This window comes from Phyllobates terribilis, unplaced genomic scaffold (genome assembly GCF_046119375.1).
Source record: "Phyllobates terribilis strain yellow unplaced genomic scaffold, ASM4611937v1 Scaffold_7__3_contigs__length_470593459, whole genome shotgun sequence".
Lineage (NCBI taxonomy): Eukaryota > Metazoa > Chordata > Amphibia > Anura > Dendrobatidae > Phyllobates > Phyllobates terribilis.
The window spans coordinates 27,063,989-27,078,007 of NW_027362767.1; the positions used below are offsets into that span (position 1 = coordinate 27,063,989).

At 45.8% G+C, this 14,019-nt stretch overlaps 1 protein-coding gene across 2 annotated transcripts in view; it reads right to left on the reverse strand.

Moving 5' to 3' along the window:
• Positions 1–9,059: 9,059 nt before the first annotated feature.
• Positions 9,060–14,019, reverse strand: part of LOC141153489 (alpha-1-antitrypsin-like) — a 390,164-nt gene continuing 385,204 nt past the window's right edge. For both annotated transcript variants that reach the window (XM_073638325.1, XM_073638324.1), the window contains exons 2-5: positions 12,029–12,674; positions 11,035–11,305; positions 9,646–9,793; positions 9,060–9,292 (exon numbers count right to left, since the gene is read on the reverse strand). In XM_073638325.1, coding sequence (XP_073494426.1) covers positions 9,104–9,292; positions 9,646–9,793; positions 11,035–11,305; positions 12,029–12,668 — 1,248 coding nt within the window. In that variant the 5' untranslated portion in view covers positions 12,669–12,674 and the 3' untranslated portion in view covers positions 9,060–9,103. The remainder of the gene's footprint in view (positions 9,293–9,645; positions 9,794–11,034; positions 11,306–12,028; positions 12,675–14,019) is intronic.

Below are 14,019 nucleotides of genomic sequence, written 5' to 3' on the forward strand. Positions count from 1 at the left end.
ACAGCAGGGCCGTAAAGGAGCTAACCGGAGCAGCGCTGCCTGAACTCCGGTGAACCCTTACGGCCCCGTCATTCTAGCGGCGGCAGCGGTTCAGAGCGGTCACATTCTATGTGGCTGCTCTGAACTGGAGATCTTCGTGGGACACTCGTGGACTGCTACGGAGGGGTAAGGATAAGGTTGTGGTTTATTATTTTATATTTTATTACAGGAGATCGATGGCTTCGGGGAATTAGGTGTCTTGGTGAGTATAGGTGTAGTTTTTTATTTTTTACTTTATTTTAGGTGGCGATCGGCGGGGACAGGTAATGTATGAACTAATTTCTTTTAGGTAACCACTGGCCACCAATGACATGTATTTAACATTTATTGGGGACACAGTAGTGCAATTTAAATAGCAGGATCAGGCTGATGGGAACTACTGCTCCCATCGAGCTGATCCTGCTGGCAGGAGTGGACGGGGGACAGACATAGGCCGATGGGAGTAGTAGTGTCACATCGGCCTATGTCTGCCTGCACGCACACACACCGCACACACCCGCACACATCGCACAGACACCGCGCACACCCGCACAAACATCGCGCACACACCCCGCACACACACCCCGCACACACACCCCGCACACACACTAATCATGACGGGCTGATGGTCTGGGAGGTGAGGCTGACCTGTGCGGCCGTGGGAAAGTTCATGTGAGTTCATGCAGTCAAGCATGAACTCGCATGAACCCTCTGAGGTCAACGCGGCGACTTCAAATGAACAGCTGATCGGCATCAGCTGATACCTCAGCTGTTCATTTGAAATAACCGGCGGGAAAGCGCAGCACAGAACGGGAAAGCCGGCGGTGAAGTCTTTTCACTGCCGGCTTCCCCGCCCGGGTCCTTCACTCCCCGCTCCTTGGAGCTGCGCTCCCCGCCCGGTCCTAACTTACGATCGGGATGGGAGGTGGCGAGGGGAGCGGAGGATCGGGGTGGGAGGCTGCGGGGAAGCAGTATGGGGCTGTGTGATTGTTTAAAAGCCGGCGGCTTTATACCGCCCGCCGGCTTTAAACCAATCAGGAGAATTCTCCCCCGCTGGGATGGCATTCTGATGACAGGCTGGATCGCGCTGCCATCCAGCTTGTCATCCTTCACAGACACTGCAGAGCGCAGGCATTATGGGAACTTCCGATTCCGGTATCCGATATTGTAAAAGTATCGGAATTAAGTATCGGAATTCCGATACCGCGAATATCGGCCGATACCCGATATTACAGTATCGGAATGCTCAACACTAAACATCACCTAGAATAAAGTTTTGAGTTGAAAACTGTTTGATTTCAGTTTCTAACAACCTGCTAATGCTTATAATTTCAAAAATGACCATTTTTTTGGTCTTTATTAAAATGAAAAGGTTGATCGAAAAGTTTGGGGGATCTAAGAGTGTGGCAACCCAGTAGTCATGATTACTTCGAATTCTGACAATATGAGGGTCATGCTGCAGGTAGTGCAGCAAGAAGGCACTTATGTGCCTTGCGCATCTCGGAGCCCCAAAATTATTTTCCGGGCTAGATGCAGCTAAAAATTATTTTTAATTTTAAATCTGGTGAAGCTTTAGTATAGATGGCCTAATAGGATCAGTGCTGCACACTGCTACAAAGCCCAAATTATTTTCCAGTCAAGATACAGATAAACATGATTAGTAATTTGAAAGCTTAAAACGGTTGGTAGGGTGATTTTAACCAATCATCAAGCTTTTACTCTCCCCAGGATGACACAGGGGTAGAAAAGTCGTTTCGGATCCATGATTTGTTCATCTTTATGAACGTGAGTCTGTCTACATTATCAGTGGAGAGCCGCGTGCGCTTATCTGTCAGCACACCACCAGCAGCGCTGAACACACGTTCAGACAGAACGCTGGCTGCGGGGCATGACAAGATCTCCAAGGCGTAAGTGGCTAGCTCCGGCCATATATCCAGATTGGAAGCCCAAAAAGAGCAAGGGTCCAGTGACACAGTTGTGGCTTCAATGTTTACTTGGAGATACTCCTGTACCATCGTCTCTAGGCGTTGACTATGTGTCAGACTTCTTGTCTCCTGTGGCCTTGCAAAGGATGGGCTAAAAAAGTGGTGAAATGATTCCGCAAAATTGATGTTACCAGCAGATACTGTGGTTCTGTTACGGTTTGAGTGCTGAACACTTGACGGTCCCATGGTTGGCAAGTTGGAACTGTGAGATTCACTACGTGCACCACTGGTATTTTGTGGAAAAGCACATGTAAGATTCTGCAACAGTCTCTGCTGATACTCCTGCATGCGTGCATCCCTTTCTATGGCAGGAATAATTTCTGCAAATTTACTTTTGTACCGGGGATCTAACAGTGTGGCAACCCAGTAGTCAGGATTATTTCTAATTCTCACAATTCGAGGGTCATGTTGCAGGTAGTGCAGCAAGAAGGCACTCATGTGTGTTGCGCATCCAGGAGCACCAAGTCCCTGTTGTGTTGGTGGCGAGGTAACAATCATGCTTCCTTCCTCTGTCCTCTCCCCCCAACCTCGCACAACAGAAATGTGATCAAGGTCTCCCTCATCTGATGAGTCTTCCATCAGTTCGTCCTACACTTCTTCCTGGGCTCCTGCACCTTCCTCACTAGTTTGGCTGCTACCATGCGCCCTGGTAAAACCATCTCCCCCACCCTCACATGCCTGCCGCCTTGGTGCTGCCGACCGTCTGGACCTTGCAGATGTTAGCCCTTCCGCATACAACTCCTCCTCCTCTACTTCCTCCACCTCCTCTTGTGCCACCACCTGACTCCGAATTCTGTTTAACATGTGCTCCAGCATGTAAATCACCGGAATAGTCATGCTGATAATGGCATCGTCAGCACTAAACATCTTCGTCGCCATTTCAAAACTGTGCAGAAGGGTGCATAGGTCCCTGATCTGAGACCACTCCTCCAGCGTGATTTGCCCCACCTCTGAATCTCGTTGGCCCAGGCTATACGTCAGAACGTATTGCACCAGGGCTTGTCGGTGCTGCCACAGTCTCTGCAACATGTGCAGAGTTGAATTCCACCGGGTAGGCACATCGCATTTTAGCCGGTGAAGTGGCAGGCCCAACGACTTCTTTAGAGATGTAAGTCACTGAGCTGCGGGATGCGAACGGCGGAAGTGAGCACACAGCGACCATGCCCTCTGCAGAAGGCCATCTAGTCTGGGATAGTGGGCTAAAAATTGCTGGACAACCAGGTTCAACACGTGAGCCATACAAGGCACGTGTGTGACATTGCCCCGGCGAAGGGCCGCACCCAGGTTTGCAGCATTGTCGCACACGGCCTTCCCTGGTATCAGGTCCAGTGGAGACAACCATTCATGAAATTGGTTCTCCAGAGCTGACCACAACTCCTCAGCTGTGTGACTCACATTTCCCAGACATTTCAATGTAAAAACCGCCTGATGACGTTGAGCCCTACTGCCAGCATAGTAAGGAGGTGTGCAGGATCCCTTCTGCGCAGTTAGAAAGCTTGTGGCATGACCAGACAGGCTTTGGGTGCAGGTGGAAGACCGAGAGGAGGTTGAGGAGGCAGAAGCAGTGGAGGAACTTTGACATAAAGAGGATTGACGCACAACTCGTGGGGACGGCAAGACTTGGACAGCAGCCCTTTGTCCTGCTGTCACCATAGTTACCCAGTGCCCAGTCAGCGACATGTAACGCCCCTGTCCATGCCTACTCGTCCAAGTGTCTGTGGTGAAATGCACCCTGTCACACACAGAGTTTCTCAAAGAAGCGGTGATGTTATGTGCGACATGCTGGTGGAGCGCAGGCACACCTTTCTTTGAGAAGTAGTGCCGACTGGGCATCTGGTACTGGGGCACTGCGACGGACATAAGGTCTCGAAAATCCTCTGTGTCCACCAGGCGGAAAGGCAGCATTTCTGTAGCCAAGAGCTTGCAGATGGTGAAATTCAACCTCTTAGCTTTCTCATGGCTAGGAGGAAATGGTCTTTTACTTGTCCACATCTGAGAGACCGAGGGCTGGCTATTGTGCTTAGACGGGGTTGATAAGGGTGTCCCCGGCAAACTGCCGGTCTGTGAGGAAGATGCAGGCGGACATGTTAGGTTGCCTTCATCCAAAGGTGGTGCTATCGATGTCGGACAGCGCTCAACACCAGCTGGTGTTACCACCTCCAAAGAAAATGATGACCTGCCAATCACGCTGGCTGTTGCGGGTAAAGAGGTGGCAGGTCTGCGCCCCAAAACAGGTGTGACTGCTGTCCCCCCAGTCACAGAGGATGAAGAGGCCGCGGATGCACAAGATATGGCAGACGGTGGTTGGCCCGGCCGGCTAGGCCGCATTGTAGCACACTGAGCTTCCCACTGCAACTTATGCTTCATGTCCATGTGCCGGTTCATGCATGAAGTACTCAAACTATGTATTTTTTGGCCTCTACTTAGCTTTTGCTGACAAATGTTACAGATAACACGAGTTGGGTCATCTTTATCGATCTGAAAAAATGCCCAGGCTATGCAAGGCTTAGCACCCATGCGACCTGAAGAGCCACCACGACTTGTGGTGAGAGGCAGAGTTGTGTTTGAGGATGCAGTTGTTGACGTGCTTCCAGTACTACGTCTCTGTCCAGGAAGGCGCAACCTGACCTCGTCGTCACTAGCATCTTCCTCCACCTCCTCTGCTGACCTCATCTCTTGGCTGACTGTGGGTTGACAGTAAGTGGGATCTCCGACCTCATCAACATCACCCTGTGCGTTATCACACCCGTCGTCCTCAGAGCCAACCTGTTCCTGCCCTGACAAAAAACTAAAGTTGTCGCTCCAATCAGGTATTTGAGTCTTATCATCGTCTTCCTCATTGTCTCCACCAACAGGAGTTACAGTTTGGGAATGAGGGTCTACATTATGGTCAGAACCTTCTGCGTCTGGTCCTGGATCCGACTCATAAAGATTCTGGGCATCAGTGCAGATCATTTCCTCGTCTGGATTCACAGAAGCGCTGGAGTCGACCTCTGATTCCCAGGCTATAGTATGAGTAAACAGCTCTGCAGACTCAACCATCTGTTCTACCTCATACTCAGACGGGCAGCTGGAGATTTGGGAGCTGTGAGGAAGCAAGTGCGATTTGGGTGACACCTTTGAGGACTGGAGTATTTGTGATGTTGAAGTTGATGTGGAGGAGAGCCCACTTAAAGGAGCACTTGATATCCGTTGAAGCACCTGCTGTTTTTGTGCCTCATCTGGAATTTGTAGCGATTGGCGTGGCCGTAAGAAAGGGATCTTATCACATTGTCCGCTAAAAGAAGTAGACATTTTAGTTTGGCTGGAAGATGGTCTTTCTTCTGCAGATGTTACTGTTGCTTTAACACCTACCCCACGGACACAACCTTTTTTCCCCTTCCCAACACGCCTATTCCCCTTTCCACCAGCAGCAGGCCTTTTTCCACTCATTTTGGTGGTTAACTAATTCACAACTCTGGAGTTGTTTGCACAAAAAAACAATGGATGGTAACCGAGCAGAGCTGAGTGGCCAAACTGTGGTATTAGGCCAAAACTATTGGCTGGGTTAGATGCAGAAAAAAATTATTTTGAATTTGCAACCTGATGGAGGTCAGTATAGATGGATTAATAGAACAAGACCCACACACAGCTAGAAGCCCAATATTTTTTCAGAGGTAGATGCAGGAAAAAAATATATTCAGTTTGCAACCTGATGGAGGTCAGTATAGATGGACTAATACAACAAGTCCCACACACAGCTAGAAGCCCAATATTTTTTCAGAGGTAGATGCAGAAAAAAATATATTCAGTTTACAACCTGATGGAGGTCAGTATAGATGGACTAATACAACAAGTCCCACACACAGCTAGAAGCCCAAATATTTTTTCAGAGGTACTGTAGATGCAGATAAAAATTAGTTTTAATTTGCAACCTGATGGAGGTCAGTATAGATGGACTAATAGAGAAAGTCCGACACACTACTAGAAGGCCAAATATTTTTTCAGAGCTAGATGCAGAAAAAAATTATATTCAGTTTGCAACCTGATGGAGGTCAGTATAGATGGACTAATAGAGAAAGTCCGACACACTACTAGAAGGCCAAATATTTTTTCAGAGCTAGATGCAGAAAAAAATTATATTCAGTTTGCAACCTGATGGAGGTCAGTATAGATGGACTAATAGAATGATGCTATGCCCAAAAGATTTTACTTCACTAGGTGCAGTAAAAAAATTGGTATTCTATACACAGGTGGTATATCTTGAAACACAGATAGGCTACTCCACTGACTAACACACTCTGCAATAGGCCAAAAAGGATTAGCTTTGCTAGATTCAGCCAAATGCTGTGAAAAAAACTTGCACAGCACTGGCACAGACCTGCCTGGCAAAAACTGATAGGAACTGATGTAACCTAGTCCTGAAAAGGACTGCAATCACAACTATTCCCTACTCCCAAGCTATCTGTAGATTTGTGCGATAATTGTCTTGAAATTAACAAGGTATAGCGCACACAGCAACAGCGGTGCCGTGTAACACGCAGCTGCAGCAGTGAGAAAATGGTGGCGACGGGGAAAATGGCTTGGTCTTATAGGGCAAGGACATGTGACATACACTGCCAATGACACATGCCCTTGCTTGTGTGAATAAAAGCACTTCGCTCCGTGTGTGCGCTGCTGATAGGCTGACAGATTGCACCTCCCCACTGTAAATGCGGGAAAGAGAAAAAAAAATGGAGATCTTCATTGTTCCTGCAGAGATCCATCCCCTGCCCCTCCCCCCACCCCGCTGTACACTCAAACTGCGTATTAACATTAATTTTCATCATTACTGAGAAAAAATCCAGTTATGATTTTGGTGCACGAACAGTTATCGAACAGCCGAATTTTTCTCAAATTGTTCGTGTTCACCGAACGGCTCGAACACCGCCCAAAACAGCTCGAATTTGAGATTGGCGAACAGTTCGAGTAGAACAACGCTCATCTCTAGTTGTTAGGTGTTGGGCATTTGCTGGATTTGAAATATGTTCATAACCATCAGTGGATTCTGTGGTCTCCCATTCTGGTCCAACCATGGCTGATACTGCTCAGCATCATCATCAGTCCCAATGCCTAGCTGGTGCACGAGTTGTACAAGATGTCTCTTGGGTCTTTGTTCCTAGTAACATGAAGCTTAGGTTGTGGAGGGAAATAGGGCTGCTACAGCCTAAGTCCAGGATTCTCTGCACTGACCTTGCCCGTGACATGGCTTACTGTGATTGGTGGTTTGGGAGTCGGCTGATCCAGTGACCTGCCACCGCCTGACTGGTCGCGGGTGACGTCACCAATAGTGCGATGGTGGGCAGGGCTTAATCTTTAAATAGCCCTCCCACAAACATGGCGGCGCGCTCTGATCATTGAGCTGTGATGGTGGTTGTTGTGTGGACTCTTGGTCGTTTCGGCTCCACGTGTGCTTTAGCTTCTGTCAGGCAGGTTTAGCAGGGGATAGACAGCCTTAGATGGAGGGAGGCAGGTAGCTTCGTCTGACCGTCTGGCTCCGACAAAGGGGTTGCCATACACCCCGAGCAGTCTGCAGACGCCTTATTCCCGGCACCGCCTGTAAGTCACGTGGAGAGATACCCCTCAGTCCGGTAGCACGCCGGCTGGGAGCACATCTACGCCAGCGTGTATCACACAGGCATCCTAGCGCCTGCTGTGTAGTCTCTGTGCTGTAAACAGGGCTGCGGATACATTATTTATCGCACATCTCTCATGCAGTTAACGGAGATAGTGCGAATCCCTATTCCATTTCCGGTGTGCAGTAACATGGAAGGGATTGTTATTTCAGTTGGTTGTTTTACCTTCTTACCCGGAAGGTGTTCGGCCGCAGTCCTCTAGGTTGCATTGCGGACTCCGGGTTAAGTTGCTTTCCATTATTTAATAAAGTTGTTTGCCACCGTCCCCTTAACAGTATCAGAGTGCCAGGGTCTTGCCGAACATGGCTGACAACCAGCAACTGCAGCGCTATGCAGTATACAGCAACTTGAGGCCAGACTTAGGAATCTGGAACAAGCTGCCAATCTGGTTAACTCGGCTGCGGTGAATGCTGCATTTATAAGGCAAGAAATCCCACTTATTAAACCTGACAGGGCACACCTGTGAAGTGAAAACCATTTCCGGTGACTACCTCTTGAAGCTCATCAAGAGAATGCCAACAGTGTGCAAAGCAGTCATCAAAGCAAAAGGTGGCTACTTTGAAGAACCTAGAATATAAGACATATTTTCAGTTGTTTCACACTTTTTTGTGAAGTGTATAATTCCACATGTGTTAATTCATAGTTTTGATGCCTTCAGTGTGAATGTACAATTTTCAAAGTCATGAAAATACAGAAAAAATTTTAAATGAGAAGGTGTGTCCAAACTTTTGGTCTGTACTGTATGTGCTCTTTGTATGCATGTGTCTGTACGAAGGGGTTCTGTGTATACCCATATGTCTATATGTATGTGCTCTGTGCATGCACGTGTCTGTATGTATGTGCTCTGTTTATACATATTTGAATGTATCTGTGTATATGTGTATATGTGATGGGTATATACATGCACTGGTTAGCACTGCAGCCTTGCAGCTCTGGGGTCCTGGGTTCAAATCCCACCAAGGACAACATCCTGTACTGATCCCGAGTTACATCCTGTAGATCTTTTTATTCAACCGAAATGTTTCTGTGTGATGGTGCAATATGTGAGCATTTGGGGCCCCACTTTAAACTTTTGCCTAGGGCCCCACTTTGTCTAAAACTGTCCCTGCTAACAAGGAATAGGTGAAGTCCCACAAAAAAATCCTGTACTTTCCCTAATGACTACTCCGCTGGCCGGTGCCGCTCCCCTGGTGTCTACATACTTCCTGCAGCGGTCACCTACTGAGCATCCATGTGACCACTGCAGCCAATCATTGGACTCACATGTATTAGTGACCGCTAAGGACAGTGATATTGGCGGCAGCAGTCATGGAGCGATGTGCATCACGTTATCAGTGCAGCTGTCTAGACGTGTCACCCTGATAATACAAGACTGAAGCAAGGACGGCACAGACACAAAGAATAGATGAAGCACTTTATTGTGTGAGGAATGCGTCGGGTCTCATTCTATCTCGTTGGGTTTATTATTCTTCCGCTGAAAACTTCCACAGAAATATCTTTCCTGAAGATGGAGATGAAGAACGGGCGGTTTATTTTGATGTGTTGTGGGAGACTGAACTTTGTTATTCCAACGGCCGTGGCGGCAGAGGCTTCTGTTCCCTCCTCATCCACTTTTAGCACAGCTTTATGCACAGCCTATAGAGATTGAGAGTAAAAAAGTCATAAAACATAGATCATTTGCACTCGTCTTGAGTCTTTAAGGGGGTGGGTAAATTAAGAACATTCCCTCCCGCAAGACCCCCCAAGAATTAGCTGCAATGATCAGAGGATGCAACTGACCCCTCCTTCAGCTGTAGCAGAAACGATGCTTAAATCTTTGGATAACCTATTATAATAAAAATGTATTTTTTGACAAATTATGTTGATAGGGGTGAACTAATTTGCATAATTTTCCCCATGGAGCATTGCCAATGTGCTTCCAGTTGGTCTCATTAAGGAGATTCAGTCCCTGAAAAATGATTCATTGCTCAAACCCAAATTAATTTTACCTTTGACACTTTTAACCTGGAGTCTTCCGTAATCCCGGACAGGTCGGCGTGGTCAGAAAATACATCTGTGATACCCAAGTGTTCTAGTTCCTTCACAAGATCAAGTTCACCAGAAATGGAAAATTTTGGAATTGATAGAATAATCTCTCTGTGCAAAAGGATAAAAGTCTCATTATGTCATAGAAATGTCTCTCTAAAAAGTCCATGTTCACACTGCAATCATAAGATCTTAATTGTGCCATTACAGTAATAACAAGCTAATTTTCATCTGCAAAAACCATACCGAGCAACTAACCTTCACCAGGATGAATAGCAATACCAGGCAAAGCTTGTAGATAGCAGAAGTGTGAGTGCAGCTCTGAGGTATAATATAAGATGTAACTCAGGATCAGTAATGTATGACCACCGTGAATGCACCAGCAGAATAGTGAGTGCAGCTCTGGAGTATAATACAGGATGTCACTCAGGATCAGTAATGTAATGTATGTACACAGTGACTGCACCAGCAGAATAGTGAGCGCAGCTCTGGAGGATAATACAGGATGTAACTCAGGATCAGTAATGTAATGTATGTACACAGTGACTGCACCAGCAGAATAGTGAGTGCAGCTCTGGAGTATAATACAGGATGTCACTCAGGATCAGTAATGTAATGTATGTACACAGTGACTGCACCAGCAGAATAGTGAGCGCAGCTCTGGAGGATAATACAGGATGTAACTCAGGATCAGTAATGTAATGTATGTACACAGTGACTGCACCAGCAGAATAGTGAGTGCAGCTCTGGAGTATAATACAGGATGTAACTCAGGATCAGTAATGTAATGTATCTACACAGTGACTGCACCAGCAGAATAGTGAGTGCAGCTCTGGAGTATAATACAGGATGTAACTCAGGATCAGTACAGGACCACTAATGTATGTACACAGTGACTGCACCAGCAAAATAGTGAGTTCAGCTCTGGAGTATAATACAAGATGTAACTCAGGATCAGTACAGGATCAGTAATGTATGTACACAGTGACTGCACCAGCAGACTAGTGAGTGCAGCTCTGGAGTATAATACAGGATGTAACTCAGGATCAGTAATGTAATGTATGTACACAGTGACTGCACCAGCAGAATAGTGAGTGCAGCTCTGGAGTATAATACAGGATGTAACTCAGGACCAGTAATGTAATGTATGTACACAGTGACAGCATTAGTAGAATAGTGAGTGCAGCTCTGGAGTATAATACCAGATATAACTCAGGATCAGTAATAAAATGTATGTACACAGTGACTGCACCAGCAGAATAGTGAGTGCAGCTCTGGAGTATAATATGTGGTCAGTTCTGTACATAGTGAATGTGTACAATGAAATCCTATAGTCTTTCGTCCTTTGTTACCTTGATTTCATTGCGTTGTTCCATGCCTCTTCTGTCAGATTCTGAAAAGCTTTTCCAGCATCATGCAGTTTCCCTTTATCTGGTAACATAAATACTGCCGTGATGTTTCCTTTGTAGGGGACCTCGACCACTGTGCATTCAGCCTCAGAAATATAACCAATGTTATATTCTCCTTGTCTGGTCATCATCGGCACCTTCACTACTGTGTTCTTATCCACATGGAAGTCCTCTTCTCTGGTATGATCTACATTGAATGCTTCTACCCAGGATCCTACAAGAAATCCCACCAGTATTTCACTTATATTACTTATTTAGTATTTGTTATATTTTTGCAGTTTTTAAAATTTTTGATCTTCCAAAGTTTTCATTCTTTCTCTTTTTGTTTCATGGTGACGTGAAACCTGTTGCTTTTCTTTACATATAAGTAACTCTGTCCTTACATTTCTTTATTGGGGAATTTCAGATTCTAGAAAATTGATACTTTTCCTTTATAATAGGTCATTAAGTCTGATCACCAAGGGTCTCACTCCCAGCTCCTCTTTGAGATTGTGGCACTCCAGCAAGTTCCATGCCCGAGTCATTGTTTACCAGGCACGGTCCTGGACATTTAGTAGTGACTGTGCTCGATCCAACGGCTCAATCACTTGATTGGGACTGATCTCAGGCACCAGGAATGGTCACTACCAAATATCCAGGACCATGACTGGTAAACAAAAAAGGGAACGCAACACTCAACGGAGCAACTTGGCCTCTTTTATTTAGCTGATGAAGATGAAGTAAATTCAACCCCCATAAATTACTAAAACCCCTTTAATGAGGAAGAGTCCAGTAGAAAATAAAAACATGCTACGTTCTCTTCTGTACTTTGTGCTACATATGAGTCCTGCCATGGTTTTTAGAGGAAACAGGGGCTTCCATCTCTCTTGACCCCCATAGCAGCTATATTTGATATATTCACTTCCTAAAATCAATTGATAATAGTTTTGCTCCTTACCCTTGAAGGATATTGTGTTGATGATAACCAGAGTCGTCAGCGGATCAAGATTGTCTAAGAGATCTTTAATATTCCCATTGGTTTTCTTCTCCACGTAACTATTGATTTGTTCTACGGCCTCTTGTACTTTGTGGAAGTCGGTGGCAATGGCTTCCGATCGGTAAAATTTCTTGGCGTCATCTATGAACTTTTCTAGAAGATTCAGCTTGTTATCAATGAAGAGCGCATTGGCGATGTCTAGCTTAAATCCATCTTTTTGTTCTTTGATGATTTTTAAAAGATTCTGGAAGCCTTTGTGGATCATTTCCTCTGAGATCGAGGATGTGTTGAAACCTAATCCTTCATGGATCTGACTGAGGGTCTTGGACTTGGCACCAAGTGAGAGTAAAGAAAATGCTATTGAGATACTCATCGGGGAGTAGAAAAAGTTTTCATGGGGGTGAAGGGCAGCCAGATGGTAGAAGAGCTTGAAGGAAAGCTTGAGGTTTGCTGTGGATATTGGTAGCAAAGCTTCTGATTCATTTTTGTGGTGGGGTTGGTCATGGTGGTCATGGTCATCATCATGTGGTCCTCCATGGTGACCACACACAAGTGCACAAAGCAGAGCTTGGCTGAAGCACAGGAAGACGAAAAGCTTCATTTTTCTCTGAAACAGACATATTATTAATTCATTATAAGTATGTGAACCCCTATATTTTCCATTAATTATATTCAGGACTTTTTGTATAGCTTGGTGAACAAAGCTCCTGCTGTATTATGGTCTTTATGGCTGCCCAAAATAATGCAGTAAAAAGCAATGAAATCATTGTTATGATCTGCTACAAGCACTAAGGAAAGACAGGAGATCTGTCCCTACAATAGAACTAAGCTAGATCCCTACGATGTAACGGGGAACCTGATCTTGCGATCAGACCCGCTAAAGTCCTCAGCTAGTCTGAACAAAGACCTATAGATGTGAGGGAGGGATCCCTACAAGAACTAGGGACTGGGAGAAAGATGGACACCTCCTAGAAGAAATTGTAGCAGTAAAAAGACAAACAAACAACATAGAACATAGAGGTCAAAAGACCTAGCTAAACTGACTGAGAAAGGTAATTAAGCACCTGGCTAGCTTAAGAGTAGAAATTACAATGAAGTCCAGCAAGGCTAGAAGGGCGGAGCATGATTAAATAGGCAAAAACGGTCATGTGACCAGCATAATAGAAAAAACCTAACAGGAGAGTTCTAACAGTACCCCCTCTTCTATGAGGATACTCTGGATCCCCTAGGCCCAGGCTTATCAGGAAACCTCTTGTGAAACGCTCTGACAAGTCTGGAAGCAGAAACATCATCTGCCCTCACCCATGAGTTATCCTCGGGACCGAAACCCTTCCAAGCGACGAGATACTGCAAACTCCCTCTATACCGTCTCGAATTAAGGATGCAGGAAATTTCATATTCCCCGTCCTCCACCACTGGAGGAACAGTGGCAGTGGCGTCTCTATCTGATGCATAAGCTTTTTTCAATAGAGAAACATGAAACCCGGGATTAATCTTCCAGGAGGTAGGAACCTCCAACCTAACAGTAGATTGGTTAACTACCTGAAGCACCTTAAAGGGCCCTACAAACTTGGGACCCAATTTTTTAGAAGGAATCCTCAACCGCAGATTCTTAGAGGAAACCAAACCATGTCACCAACCGTAAACAAAATCTCTTGACGTTTCCTGTCAAAGTACCTCTTAGATTTTTTGTTAGCCTCCTGAAGATTACCACGCACATCCGTCCAAACTCTTTCCAAATCACCGGAAAAACTCTCCTCCTCAGGCACAGCCGATACCAATTTGGAGAATGACCCAAAAGACGGATGTCTCCCAGAACAACAAAAAAAGGCGAACACCCAGCAGAAGAGGATGTATGGTTGTTAAGAGCAAATTCAGCAAGCGGCAGAAACTCAGACCACCCCTCTTGATTGTCTGCCACAAAACAATGCAAGAACTGCTCAACATCCTGG